Raw genomic sequence first — 15,895 nt, forward strand, 5'->3', positions numbered from 1 at the left:
TAACATATTGACATTTGCCTCACTGTGTACGTTGTTACCAGAATTACAGCAATTGAGTCCAGTAAGAAATGACTTATCGTATCGATATCATATGATTGATTCGACATCAAAAACATATATCAAAAATTATTCAAAATACTCAGTGATTTCGATTGATTTATCACAACTTTTGATACATTATCGACTTAAAATGATTCAAGTCAATATTAGCCCTTTATAATCACACTTCTGAAAAATTCAATCCTAATCATACAGGGTTATTTTGACCCCAGCGACATTGTTGAACGCTTACGGTACCAAAAATATTCGTCCTATCGAGAATTAAAAATTCCTATACATGATTTGTACATTGAAGAACATGTTTTTATAATTAAAATAACTAATTTTTATGTTTAAAGTATTGAAAAAAATTTTTGAAAAAAGATAAAAAAGCCTTTTTTTATTCAAAAATTCATAATTCTTTCAATTTTTTATAATTTTAGCTAAAAATTTAAAGTTTTACTTTTGAGATATGATACTTTGAGAAAAAAATAGTTTGATACTGAGTACTTTAAAAAGTATATTTATTTTAAAGATTGAATTTGATGATTTTGAGAAAAATGTAATGATTTAGTAGTGAAGAGTATCTTTAATTATAAAAATAATTCCAATGGATTTGTATTCTTAAAAATTCATTCAATTCTTTTTTTTTAATTTTTATTCTACAATCAAGTGCGAACGCAAATTATGCCCCATCTAAATATTCAGAAACCATAAGAAAACGCAATAAAAAAATTAGACAAAATCACAATATGACTTATCACTTTTTGAGACGTTCGGAGCACAAAAATGGTGGAAGAATAATTGCCCAAAATTAACAAAAAACTCACGTTCTAATAACACTCAGGATTGACGTGACCTCAGATTTTGGAACGTCTACTTCAAACGACAGCAGAAAGCACATTAATGTTTTGTGAGTTATGGCATATATACAGTCGTGGACTAAACACCTCAAACCATCACCAAATAGCGCTACAGGTCAAGCTTTTGAGAATCTAGTACTCGTAATATCGATGTGAAAATTTTTTGGTGTCAAATAGACCCCAGGTAATTACAAAAGGTTAAATACTGTTTTTTATTGTAATTAAATGTAATTTTTTATTGTAATAAATTATACTATATCTATAGACAAATCCACTTTTAATATTTTCAGTTAAAATTTTTTTTACAAGCACATTTTTAACCTTTTACACAAGTATAAGCAGCTACTTTACGAACTACAATTCACATATGTGATTCATTTTTACAGCGCGGCGTGTTAAAGGATTAAAACTAAATTTAAATAAAAACTATTTTAATTTTATATAATATAATCGAAATAGACCGTACGATCTGTGGTGTAAATTTTCGGTCGCCAGCACTAAAATGCTCTCGATGGTGGCGGTATACACACAAGTGAAGAGCTATGTTTATGCTGCCCCCGCCATCGAAGGCATTTTGGTGCTGACGGCAGAAAACTTATACCACAGCGTACGACTGATAGGTTTACTAATAATGTAAAATTTACATTGTAAATACATGCCTTCGCGTATTCGTCGAAGTTACGCAAAAACCTAGTTCTATAATTTCACGTAATTATTTCATATTTATTCATCTGTACTAACACACTCAAAATATTAGAAGTATAATTGATATTATCTTTCATTTAAAAAGTCGATCGTGTAGATGCTAAATATTCAACTCGTACATATAACGCTAACAAAGTATTTCAACTCCAAATAACATATCTATTTTAAAATAAATAAAAATTAAAAATACCATAAATTTTTAATGAAATAACTTGATGGCACCATAATTTATATAAATACCGCTTTTATTTTAACCTGACATCATGAATATATGACCTCAACATTAGTCAAAATTCTAATTCTCGAGATCGAGATTCTAGTGAAATTCTAATGATAATATGTGTGTGCCACAAATAAAGGCAAGAATTTTTTCGTTACATTTTTTCTCATCGATTTTGAAAAACTCTATTTTCAGCACTATTGCACGCACATCGATGAGCTACATATTAATTCTTTTATTTTTCCAATCACTAACAAATAATATTCTACAAACTGTGACTGAAACGTTTTTATCTCAGTGAACCTAGCATCCCCATCCATAAATAAAAAAGTTTAAACATATGGCATAATTTCCTGCTAATTATCTGCTAATTTTTTACTTTAGTTCTGAATGTTTTACTCCTACCCGTTCACAGGAAATTAAAAACAAAAGGGGGGGTGCTAAGTTCACGTGATGTTAGCATGCCCACAAATTAAAAAAAAGGATAAACAAAAAACAAATATACCAGAACTTTGTGCTCATTTTATGCTTTAAAATACTGTAGATATATTAAAAATATTGAACGGTTATCAAAGTACTGGTACTTAAAACCGTTGTACTGAAACAATATAAGAGAAAACGATTAAAAATAAGAAGCTAACCGTACACGACAATCTTAAAAGTACTTCTTCAATCAAAAACTCGTAAAATATACAATTAAAATTTTAAACTTGCAAAATAACTTGAAAAATCTTTAAAATTCAAGAAAAATACAAAAATACAGAACCCTTAAAACAATAGTTGCTACATCGACATTGGTATCAGAATTTTTGTCTATTTATCTACTCTTAAAATATCCTGATCCCGAATTTTTTATCTGCTCGTCAGCACGATCCTCCAAATTTAACAATTGAATTAAACAAATTAAATATTGAGCAAAAATTCGTGATCAGAATATTTTAAGTGCAGATAAATAGACGATCATTTTCATACCAAAAATGGAGGTGCTAAGTTCACTGTAAGTTCAACAAAGTTAATGCAGCAATTAATTTTTTTTAAGCTACTTTACTTTTGTAAGCGCGTCGGCACCGCCACCTTAACAATTGAGTTACACGTGTTACATATTAAGCAAAAAATTCGGAACCGTTAATGTCTGTACATATATGTATGTACATATTTCTATTTCATATTTATTAAAAAATTACAAAAATCTCCAAAACTTAGAGGGGAGGGACGGCATATTAGGTACAGGTACCTTACATTTAGTAAATACAACATACTATAAAATTTTATCAAAATCAGAAGAAAGTCGGATACAGAAGTCTTACCGACATTTCTTCAAAAAACGCCAATTCATCATCATTTCACCAGAATTTAATTAAGATTTAGAAGATCTTTTGATTCAATATCTTTTTAGGCAATTAAATGGTTCTATGTAGTATATAATAAGAAATTTATACAATTCAAAATTTACCTCTTTATAAATCTGACGATAAAATTATGTTATAAATAATCGTTTTCTTTTAAAAATATTTTGTAAAGTACAAACTTTGAATTAAACTTAAAATTTTGAGCATTATTTCAATATGATCTATATCGATAATTTCGACATAGCATCGATTCGACGAGTCATTTCTTGTTGAATTGTTGGCTAATTAATGTTATTATCACATAATAATATCTAGCTATATGTAGTAATTTGCCAACAACTTGCTGGTAAAATCAATTCATTATCAAAGTTCGTGCTGTTGTCAATATTTTGTCATAATAACAATAAAACAATGTTACAATTTTACTGATAATAACTTTGATGATTGAGATAAGTTGATGTTACTATTTACACTTCTGGCAATACATGTATGTACGTTGTTGCCTGCACTTCAATTCAAAATCTTTAAAGACAAGTATACGGCAAGTTGTCAGCATAAACAATTTGTAAGCAATAGATTTGTACAATTTTGTTGAGACAAGCTTCGTTATCTAAGTTTGTATGTAATAATATGCATTACATTAATTACGTACTGAATAGCTATCATGGTTATATTCACCGCGGCTATATTGTAAATGGCGTAACTTATCAAACGGGCCTCGTTAAACAGACTCTCCGCGTTTCGCACGTTGTAACACACTTTTATGCCCCAGGCGAGAAAAAGAATTTCACCTCAAAGCAGAAATCGTTTATCGATTATTCACTCGAATTATTCTATAGATTTAAAAGAAACCATTTTCGTATATTTACCAATAGCCAGGCTATGATCCCACCAATTATAAGAACATTGATAAAACTTCAAATCGTTACTATCCGCGATTACTTCTGCGTAAGGGGGCGCACTCACGGTCCACGTTCCAAGATAAATCAACATCACCAACAGGATAGGCACCATCCATTGCAACAACTGTTTGTCCGTCAGTTTAACCTTGTGAGCGCTTTTCACTCGATACGTAAGTGAAACCCTGCAGACAAAATAGATTTATTTTTGTTACTGCGTGTGACCGAATCACCGAAACTAAAACACCGAAAATAGAAGTGGAGTAAGCATGAGAGTATTCAGGGTTTCAAAAGGAAGACAAAGTTCTAGTTTTTTCTAACACCTCTGCTAACAATTCCAATTTTTTTAATTTCCTTTCATTTTAATTTTTTTATTTATCTTGGAAAATATAAAGCACGCGTGTGAATCACGCATTGATCAACTTTTCAATGTAAAAATTATTTTTTTTAATTTATTTCTTTCTCCTTGCCTAATTTAAAAAGAAAAAAGCAAGCGCTCGATCCTTTCTTTCCCCATTTTTTGTTTATATACAAAAAACAAAATCTAATTGCAACGAAGAGACGTAGTAGCTTATCATTCCTCATTAATTTCTCTTGAAAGAAAAGAACAATGATTAAACTTTGGAATCAAGAATCGTTTTTCACCACGAAGAAACCCTTAGGAAAATTTACTTTAAAAAAGCTAAATAAATTACAAGTTTATAAAAAAAATTACTTATCAAAATAATTACTTGTTAATAAATTAATTGCTCACATACTTAAAATTTTGTTCAAAATCTTTGAAAGCAAGTATACGGCAAAATTTGTATTCAAAGTCTTCAAAGATTTTGAACAAAATTTTGAGTTTTACAGTATTTGTTCAAAATTTTAAGTATGTGAGTAATAAACTTAAAATTTTGTTCAAAATTTTAAATATATGAGTAATAGACTTCAAAAATTACTTTTTATCATTGTGCTCTTGTATCCACGTGATGACCGATCTGGCTGAAAAACAATAAGTGAAAAAAGAAATTGATGCCTGGCGACAAGTTGTTGAATTTAAGACCATGTATTTAAAATACAAATTTTTCTTGTATGTTTTATGAATTTTTTAATGTTAAAAATTAATAAAATATATAAGACAAATCTACAATAAAAATAATATGAAAAGAACAAGTTAATGTTTTCAACATTTTATTATAAAATTGGTTCAAATAATGCATACTTATAAAATACTTTATCGTAAAGAGGATGTTAAACTGCTCGTCAAACTTGATCGAGATCGATAATGTAGAGTCATTTGTGCACGTCATTAACAAAATTTTGTATGTATTTCTTTTATAGATTTAAAAATCCTTTTCCAGAATTAAAGTTTATGTATTAATATTAGCTTATAAATTAAATTTCATACCAAGAATTTAAAAAAATTTTTTAGATTAGTCTTTTGAGACACGAAATGTTTACCAATGCGTATCTTTTTTTTTAAGACGTCTACGCTCAATCTGAAAGCATAGTATTGTTCCTTAATGTTCACTCGTGTACGGATCTGACTTGATCTATACGTACAAAAGGTGCACAACTTTTATATCAAGCACATTTTATTATGAGTCCACGCCAGACGCCAACAATTAAAAAATTTTTTTTGGTTTTTCATATAAAATCATTACGTCCGTACACTGTTATCGTTTATACTTTAATTGTGGAAAAGGGTTTTTAATTCTGTAAATGCAATAAAAAGATTGGTAAAAATTGTCAGGTTATTTTCGCTTATTTAAATACTTATTTGTACGCATATAAAAATTTTATAACAATGTATATTTAAATATAAACGTATTTTTAATATTAATAATTTCTTTTATTTGCCAATGTTGTTCAATTGAAAGATATCAATGTTGATTTTAAATTAAAATTTTAAATGTAAATATATACCCGTAGGAAAAAATAATGCAAAAATTACGGCACAAAAAATTGCATATTTTTGTGCATGAATTTCTACAGTTTTTACAGATTTTTGTACAAAGTTTTTGCCTTCAAAATTCTTTTGCAGAAAATTCTGTAAAATATTTTGTAGAAAAATTTTAAAGGCGAAAACTTCAAAAATCTGTAAAAACTGCAGAAATTCATGCACAATAATGTGCAATATTTGTACAGTAATTTTTGCATAATTTTTTCCTACGGGTAGTTGGTTCTTTTTGTAAAAATATAATAAATAAATGAATAATACAAAAAACAGCTAACAACAAAGCTTGTTTTTGTTTTTCAAAATGATATCTAAATGCATCCGAGTGTTTCTTTACACCGCAGTTCATTTATTGTGTATTGACATATTAATGTATTGACATATTTAGTACTGCATAGCTGAGTATAAACAAATAAATTCGCAAATATTTACTAGAATTGAATTTACCTAATAATATTACAAAAATATTACGGGTGTTCATAATATCTACAAGAATCATAATACCATCTTTGTCTTTTTAATATTATTAATAATATGTTAATATCATATGTATATATGTATTACTCTTAGTATACTTCATAATATGTACTTTAAAATACTTCAAGTAACAAAAAAAAACTTTAAGTAGATTTTCCTAAAAAAAACTTTTATGACTATAACAGTTCAATAACTTTTGTTTTGTTTGTTTTTTTTTTAAACCTAACAGCGCAACTTGATCTTCACGTATTTTCAACACTGAAATAGCACTAATTACATGTATATTATAAAGTCTCGTATAAGACTAGAGATTGAAATTGAGTTTGCATTGGAAGTTAATCAATCAGAAAAAAGAAAACTAATCTCTATTTTGATATCAGATTAACTGCTTACCTCCAGGTTTTCATTAAAAGCGCCGTATACGAAATGCAAAATCCCATATGTCTTGTCCACTTTGTAGCAATGCACGAATACATATCGAGGACCGGGAATATAGCAGCCATCTACAGCGGGCGAGAGTTCCTGATTAGTATAAAACTTTTAAGAAAAAATTAATATAGACCTTTTTTAAGAGAAAAGAAAAAAGAATAAAACGCTTTCCCCTTCACTTACCTCGAGATACATCAAGGCGCACCCCAAAAGTGTGATAGATAAAAATATCGGGGAAGCAACCTTGAATACTTTTAGTTTACGATGCTGGTACATGTACGCCACCAGAACGATGGTACCAAACGCACAGAAAATTGAAACAGCTAACAGTGAGATTCTTGAAAAGTAATACAAGTATTATAACAATGTTGAATGATGAGATAACAAAATATACTGTTAGCTTGAAAGTACCTAAATGGCCAATTATACGTCGCCAAACAAGGCTCAGGGCCTTTGCACCTAGCGCAACCTGGTGCGCAGCGTAGACATAAAAATACCTTCTCGTAGGAGTCACTCTTGTTCTCTTTCATTTCTTTCCATGCAGCTGTAATGAATATGAATGAAAAATAATTATATGCACAATAAACGACAAATGATGTGTGCTTTCCAGTAAGACACAGTGTAACACAGTGTCCGTTAGTGTAAGAAAGAACATATCAGTGTGTCTCACTCACACTAGTGGACACTGTGTTACACTGTGTCTTGCTGGAAAGCACGCGATGATAACTGATTCTGACCTTCCACGAGGCTTCCGTCGAAACCCGATCGATGATGACTGATGCTGTAGAAGCCTTGCCGACACTTACACACGTACGCGCCTTTTGCCCAACCGGCACCCACTCCATTTTCATTCACTCGATTACTAGGTCCCTGATATACGCACTAAAAAGAAATAAAAACTCGCTTGTTTTTCATCCAGATATAGTAAAAATTATTGTAATATTATAATAAAAATATAATATATTTTGTATTTATATATAAACAATAATAAATTGAACATTAGACATCAGATATATAGTTATATATATATAGAGATAATACCATTATGAGAAAAATGTTATTTCTTGGCCAAAGCAGATTTTAGTAGTTAATAAAATGTCAGTATCAATTATTAATCCCGAGAAAAAATGGGCACATATAAATATAAATAATTAAATATAAATTAGATATAATTAAATCTAATAACATATATAGTTTTGTATGATCATATATGTATAATAATATTGGAATTTTGGCTTGACAGGCTAACATAATCTTATATTTTTGTAATCATATTTATTCAAATCTGTTTTCATGTACAATTGTGTAACTGAATATGATTACAAATATACAGATAAAATCATATCATTTGCTCATTCAAATATTATTATACAAGGAGAAATCTGAGCATCGTCCATTTCTTAATAGGAAGATAGACGGGATCGAGATGAAATAATTTTTGGATATCTCCAATGACAGCTGAGATATTAATTTTTCAAATTGTACCAATAAGAACGCGCCAAGAAAAGCACCGAGCCGCTCGAGCTATTCGCTAAGCGACTGTTGCGCGCCCCTACAGGCCCCGAGCAGAACTTTCCAAGTCATATACCCATACAGCACAGAAAGATTACAGCAACATTGTGGCAACATTTCAACGCAAGATTGCAAATTGCATAAACATTGTAAAATGTTGCTGCAAGATTGCAGCAATGGTAAAATGTCCGCTTTCAGAAATATTGCCACATAATATTGTAGCAATATTGCAGTAAAATATGTATGCAATATTATATAGAAAAAGGTTATTCAAAATAATTCATCCAATTTTAAATAATTATTTTGAATTTAACAAATACGGAGTGATAGTGAAACTTCAACCAAAAGATAAACTTTGCAAGTTTTATCTTTTATCTTATATAAGATTGTATCTTATATAAGTGCATTTATAAGATGAGAGACAAAACTTGCAAAATTTATCTTTTGATTGATGTAATCACTAATCACTCTGTTGTTAGATTCAAAATATAGTTATTTAAAATTGAATGATCGGTTGATATTTGGGTGATCATTTGGTTAAATGTACGTCACTATAATCACTCTGTATTTGTTAAATTAAAAAATACAGTTATTTGAAATAATTTTGAATAACCTTGTACTTTGTTATACACAAATCTACATAATAATAGTTTTACACACAAAGTAAAACTACTCCAGAATGCATGTATGCCTATAGACGAAAATTTTTTAATAATATAAAACGATCACTTTCACATTATTTTTGAAAAGTTACTGTAATATATTTGTTCAAACTATATTAAATATTAATTTTATCTATTTTCACTATTTTAATAATATTTTAAAATGTTGCTGCATCATTGCTGAAGTAATATTGTAAAATAATGTCTTTGCAATAGCTTTAAAACATTACATCGCAATATGCAATGTTGCAACGTTGCAGCAATGTTGCTGCAAGCTTTTGTGCTGTATGGGTACCGATGCGATTCAAAGATCGGGCGCATATGTGAGTTTTCAGTTTTATTAAAACATAAAGTAAATTTTATAATAAACATTAGTAATTTAATTGATTATGTTGGAGGTGGTTCAAGAGCATATGTTGAAAGGGAGAGTGTACTGAAGGCGGCACCTTAAAATCACCTTATGTACGTGGGGCTAAGTTCCGAAAAAGTAGAAGAAATAAAAATAATATACTTCCAATAGAAAGGGCTTCCGAATAGATTAAGTCTAAAATAAAAATAAAAATAATGTGCTTATGCTAGAAAAGCTCGGATTTGTTTGGCCCACCACACAAAATTAATTTAGTCGAATTCTATAGCGAATTCTAGAAGGAAGGGATTTTAGAGTTACATTCTCCTTTCAACAAAGGCCGACATTCCACTGCGAATGCGTTCGACATCCAATACAAATGACGTATTGTAGAACCAACCTAACAGATTTTATAAAGAAACGGAACCACCTAGTGGCATCACTGCAAGTATTTAGTAATAGTACGAATTCTGCTCGGTTTTTCATTAATAAACTACTTATAATAATAATGTAGTCAAATAGTACAGATTCTTTTTTACGCTTATCAGATTCTATTAATAAGATGTGATCAACAGTGTTGAGTTCTGACGTTAACGGCATAAAATGTTCAACAAGTTTTGTTACATTTTTAGCAATTATTCTATTATAGTTTGTCGAGATTGTCAGTTTCTATATTATCTCTTTGACGTCAAAAATTTATAGCAGACTTCGTGCAAAATTTGTCTCTTCATATTTGATCATTTAAAGTAATTGTAATATTTGAATATTTTGTGTTAAATTAATATTTAATATTTATTAGCATTAAAATAAAGTAATTTATATTGTATTATGAGTAAATAATTAAATAATTCTATATTCTATAAATTTAATAAACAATTGTCACTTTAAATTTTAAACTAGTGTAGTTTAAAACATAAACTTTTAATTGTATAATAAATTAATAAAATGTCAATATACCATAAATGTTAATTTTATTGAAAAAATATGCTTTACAATTTATTTCTAAATCAAAAGTGTCAAAGTATTATGTCTCTTGAGTTAATCTTTTGCCATAGTATCTGTGTTACTTTTTAACCTACTAATTTAATAGAGGAGAAGGTGGTAATATGATTACCCATTTACATTTTATATAATATAACTTTGTTAATCAATATTATAAGTCCAAACTTTACGATTATATTCATTAGATTTTACATTCAAAATTATGAAATATTTACTATATTATATATTATTTATAAAAATGTAGCAACACACTGCATAATAAGCGAAAGAGAAACAGTGAGGGTGATATGATCACCACAAAAATAGGTGCAAAAAATTGGTTTTAAAAAAGTGATAGTATTTTTGTTAGGAAATTATATATTTATGTAAAATAAATTGTTATATTAAAACAGGTAATTTTTTTATTTATGGTTAACGGGAATTTAATAAAAATAACTTTAAATTGAAAGAACAAATTGTTAAATGTTTGATAAACAACAATGATGCTCGCGAGCGTTGCAAACGTTAAGTAAAACGCACGCAAAATATATTGTGCTATAATTACAGAAAAAAATAAAATATTTGGTGCAAATCTGCTGTGAGTTTACGTTGCAACATCTGTTCTCAATTTTGCTGCGTGAATTTGTCATTGTATTGCTAGTGACAGATCTGCTCTGGTGTTGCACCCAATTTGATATCAGGATTTGATAACAATTTTTGTTTGCAATTGGGGCGCACTCGAGGACACAGTAGGCCATGGTTTTGGCAGCCTGATTCCGCAAGAAATTTTTAGCAGTCTGCTGACAATTTGGCAGCAAATGGTTAGCTGGGTATATTAACAAAATCTTATATTATTGTTTAATTTTGCATAACTCAAGATATGTACAGCCAAATAAAAATAACAACAAAATACTCAAGCGTATATACATTTGGGCGACAATACGTTTAAGTTTTAAAAGAATGTAGAAGTATGTGTAATTAAATGTTAAAATGTACCTTAAAAATTTTTCGAAATCCTCGAATGAAAAAATGTCTTATAACAAATATTGACTATTGCGCTTTGTCATATTAGCGTCACTATATAACACCAGGCTACTAAGCAAATGATATCATAAATAATTATTGGAATTTGTCAGCTAATAACGGAGACAATATGGGTAGCCATATTATCCGCATATTATCACCTTCTCCTATTAAATTAATATAAAGACTTGGATGAACTATTAGAAGTATATATTAATTGTTTTAAGTTACATGTAACTCAAAATGTTTTACTGTATAAGAGTAAGAGAACATTTATAACATTTACCTGGGTGGTGTCGGTGTGACATTTATGGGTGCCCTTAAAAAAGGCTATCTGATTATTGGAGGCTTCAAGTCCATCGTTATGATTTTGCGTCGAAAAGTCGCACTGATTCACTTCCAATCCGCTTATATCGATATCCATGCTGATAAATTCTCGCATCCTTCAATGAAAAAAAAAACGCAAGAAACACTCAATTAGTCAGGAGAGTTGGAAAGTACTTGTAACGCCGTTACTTGTATCCATTATAGTAACAGATATGCAAACAGATTTTATGGTAACAGAATGGTAACCAGAGAGAAGATAGAATAGAGCGCGAGAGCCATAGGTAATCGTGTAAGTGGAAACATCAGACTATTAGAAAGAGACAGAAATCCAAGTAACCTGGCTGTCACTGTCTATTCGTGCATTGCACATAGTTTTTTATATTTAACTATGCAATTGTTTCCGTTGCAATTGCATATGTCACTTCAGTGACAGCTGTCAAATTTTTAAACACAATCATAGGGAGAAGATAAAATTCTATTATGCAATATGGCTTGAATGTGCATAATATGCAAGAAAGAACGGAATCCATTAAATTTAGATCGCAGTTTTTTTTATAGGTTAGCCATAGATAGTTTATTGAAGTATTTTGGTAATAGTAATTACATTTAAATTTTATTTTTCTATTTGAATAGATTTCCTTCAAATATTGATCTAAAAATTAAATAGCTTTATGCCCTTGGATTGTCTTCTGCTGCAAAAACTGCAATGGTTTGCAGTGAATACTTCGATGAAAAATCTTTTTACGCCATTAATTATATATGTGTGTGTGTGTGTGTGTGTGTGTGTGTGTGTTTTAGATGTACTAAAATTAATTAGCTACTTTAAAAATAAAAGTTAAATTTTTTCCATGTAAAAATAAACATTTTACATTTTTAATTTTTAATATATATATTATCCCAGCAAACACAAAGTTACATGTAACATGCTTGTTAGTTGTAAATTCCCACTCAAAAATATAATTGTACTATAACACACGTGTTATATTACAATTACTTGGTGTTTGGTGGGATGTTTTCACCGATAATAAAACATTTATCAGATTTTTAAAATCTGTATTCATTTTCTTTAACACATATAACTCATATAACTGTAAACTCTTCTCTGCGCACGCGCTAAAAAAAGGACAGCCAAATCACTTTGATTTTTGTCTCTTTCTAATTGCTTGATGCTTTTTTAGCTGGCTCCCACGCTCTATTCTATCTTCTCTCTGATGGTAACGAGGTTACTTTTCTTTTTCTGTAACTGTAATGGAAACATAGTTATATTTATGAAGTAACAATAACAAATTTAACAATTACTTTTGTCGTTACTTTTTATATTTAAATTTCATATTTATGACATATCGTAATTTTTATAATTCAGTCTTTATTAACTATTTTGACCTTCAGAATACGATAAAATTATTTAAAATTTTGAAGGGCTTAGAAAACTCCTTTAAAATTAAGCGCAAACATGATGTATTTATTATATTAAAAAATTCAAATAAGGTATAGAGCCACAAAACGCATCCATGAGAGTTTTTGTGGGAACAAAAGTAGGGACAATGTATATTTTATGTGTGTATGAAAGTTGTAAGCAACTGAATGCAAAGAGAGAAGAAACTTTTATTAGATAAATTATATAAAATTGGCTGAAAGAATTATCATAAAAATACATTGGCTGAAATAAAAGGCATGTTAACGAAAAAGGATTAAAGAAAAGAATTAAACTGATTTAACTTCATTAGATAATTTTATTATTATGCCATAACAGAAAGACTGAAATGGTCTAATATTTCACTAACTTTTCAGTTTCACTAGACAAGACACAAACGCGCGCTTTACACGTGCTATTTAACTTTTTATTTTTCACTTTCTAAAATTACAACGATAATTGTATAGATAAACATCTATACAAGTTTAATAGCTATCAAAATTCAATTGTAATGACAGCTACTCTTACGATAAAGTAAGCGCAGCGAGATAATCAATCAACATCGCGGAAAAAAGACAACAATCACTTCGAGATTTGTAACTATCGATATAACATGCACTTTTTAGAAAAGGGACGCAGCGCGCGCCTATATTAACTAAACTGTCAATTTCTTATCTCTACTAATCTCTCTCTCTCTCTCTCTCTCTCTCTCTCTCTCTCTCTCTCTCTCTCTCTCTCTCTCTCTCTCTCTCTCTCTCTCTCTCTCTTTCTCTCTCTCATCTCTTTCCTTTCACACATGTGAGAGAACAAAATCGTCCTTATATTATTATTACTGGAAAAACACAAAATAAACGCGACGTCGCAAGCTGTCAGTCACGGCGCGGCTGTCATCATCTCTGACCGCGAAACTCGCCACGGACTCGATCGCACGGCCTCGACCACCAATCAGAAACGCGCGGAAAGTGGCAACAATACCATTCGACTTGATTCGCACTTCTCGCGTTTACATGCCCTTTTTTACCCTTTTTTATATAGGAGGAGACTAAACACCACAGACGCGCGCTTCGCGCGGGCTACTTTACATTTTACTTTTTACTTTTTAAAAATAAATCACAACGATAATTGTATAGATATAATATCTATACAAATTTAACAGCTGTCAAAATTCAGTCGCAATGTCAGCTACTCTTGCAACACAAAGTAAGCGCAGCAAGAGAATCAATCGGCATCGCGGTAAAGCAACAACAATAAATTTCGAAAGATACGAGCATTCGACTTTACATGCTTTTTTAGATAGGATTCTTTGTTGAAATTTGGAACAACAAAAATGCGATGAGATATTGATTTTATTTTTGTTTTTTTAATTTTACATTTCTTAATTTTTTGTATTGTATTATTTTTTAAAGATTTTTGGGGAATTTCTTATATTTTGACTTTCTCTTACTTATTTTTATATCCTGATTAATTAAAAAAATAAATCAACTTGTTGTACTCCCTAAGTTAATTAATTTTTATGTACATACATCATCCAAATTTTTATAAATACATCGTGTTCTTGCTTAATTTTCAAAATGTTCCCTAAGCCCTACAAATTTTTAATTATGAAATAACTTTATTATATACAGGAAGTCAAAATCTACATAAAACAGCATTTCTCTTATTTATACTTCTGGAAATCAAAATTGGTTCTTTTATTTATACTTTAAGAGTTTTTAAATTTTATTTCTTTAAAATTTTAATTTTTTTAGTTTTAATTTAAATGTGAAATAAATTTACATAATAAATTTATTGCTTTTGTTAATATTTTAAATTTAAAAAATATTTTAGAAACAAATTTTTTATTCAATTTTGTTTTAATATTAAAAAAGTAACAAACGTTGTTTAACGGTAACTAGTTACTTTTAAGAACGCAGTAACGAGTAACGATAAATAGTTACTTTTTTAACTCGATAACAAGTAACAATAATTTAAAAAGTAACTTTTCCATACCTAAGTTAAGTATAGTTTACTATTGTTAATGAATAAATTAAAAAATTTTTTTATAAACGAAAACTTTATACTAACCCGGGTCGGATATCCGGTGGCTTGACGTTGACGCTATACGAGATGAGCCAACGGCGAGTTTTGCAAGAGAAGTATGGGATAGTCCACCAACCCCTGTAGGATTCAATCGGCGGTGACTGCATGAATTTCGGTGACCTGGGATCACACGCAAACGCCACAAGCCGCCATAGAAACTTCGATATTTCTTCTGATGAACACGTTTCCATTTTGTGGAGTCATACACCCGACATTTCACGGCCATCCCAATATTATTATGGCCAAAATGACAATATAAGGTTTCTCAAAGTTTTATAAAAACGTATATCGTCCGCACGTATATCTATCGAGTTTCTATGACTTGACGCTCGTACAGGATATCAGGAATAATAAATGATCGTGGAGTGCCTACATCAATGTGATTCTCTTTTACTGAATTATTTTGAACATATAGGTCTGTCTACCATAAATAGTTTATAAAACATTTTTTATAAGTTTACATCTAAAATTCTAGTTATGAAAGTATTTATATCAACTTCAAGATAAAATACTTGTTATAAAATTTCTTCGTTAAGCCTAATCCTACACTTGGGGTAAAATAAACCTCACTGGTTTTTAGCTTTAATTTTAGAATTACAAGAGAGCCTCGCAAACCTGAAAATTCTGATTT

At 29.5% G+C, this 15,895-nt stretch overlaps 1 protein-coding gene across 13 annotated transcripts in view; it reads right to left on the bottom strand.

Annotated features, from left to right (window-relative positions):
* Positions 1-3,828: 3,828 nt before the first annotated feature.
* LOC105834578 (probable G-protein coupled receptor CG31760) overlaps positions 3,829-15,895 on the bottom strand; it is a gene marked incomplete at its 3' end in the record, with an annotated part of 28,247 nt that continues 16,180 nt past the window's right edge. For 11 of the 13 annotated variants that reach the window (XM_036286578.1, XM_036286573.1, XM_036286575.1 and 8 more), the window contains 8 exon segments: positions 3,829-3,967; positions 4,046-4,260; positions 6,885-6,994; positions 7,104-7,257; positions 7,332-7,464; positions 7,658-7,802; positions 11,731-11,887; positions 15,250-15,384. In XM_036286578.1, coding sequence (XP_036142471.1) covers positions 3,829-3,967; positions 4,046-4,260; positions 6,885-6,994; positions 7,104-7,257; positions 7,332-7,464; positions 7,658-7,802; positions 11,731-11,887; positions 15,250-15,384 — 1,188 coding nt within the window. 13 annotated transcript variants of the gene reach the window in all.

Source organism: Monomorium pharaonis, chromosome 5 (assembly GCF_013373865.1).
Source record: "Monomorium pharaonis isolate MP-MQ-018 chromosome 5, ASM1337386v2, whole genome shotgun sequence".
Lineage (NCBI taxonomy): Eukaryota > Metazoa > Arthropoda > Insecta > Hymenoptera > Formicidae > Monomorium > Monomorium pharaonis.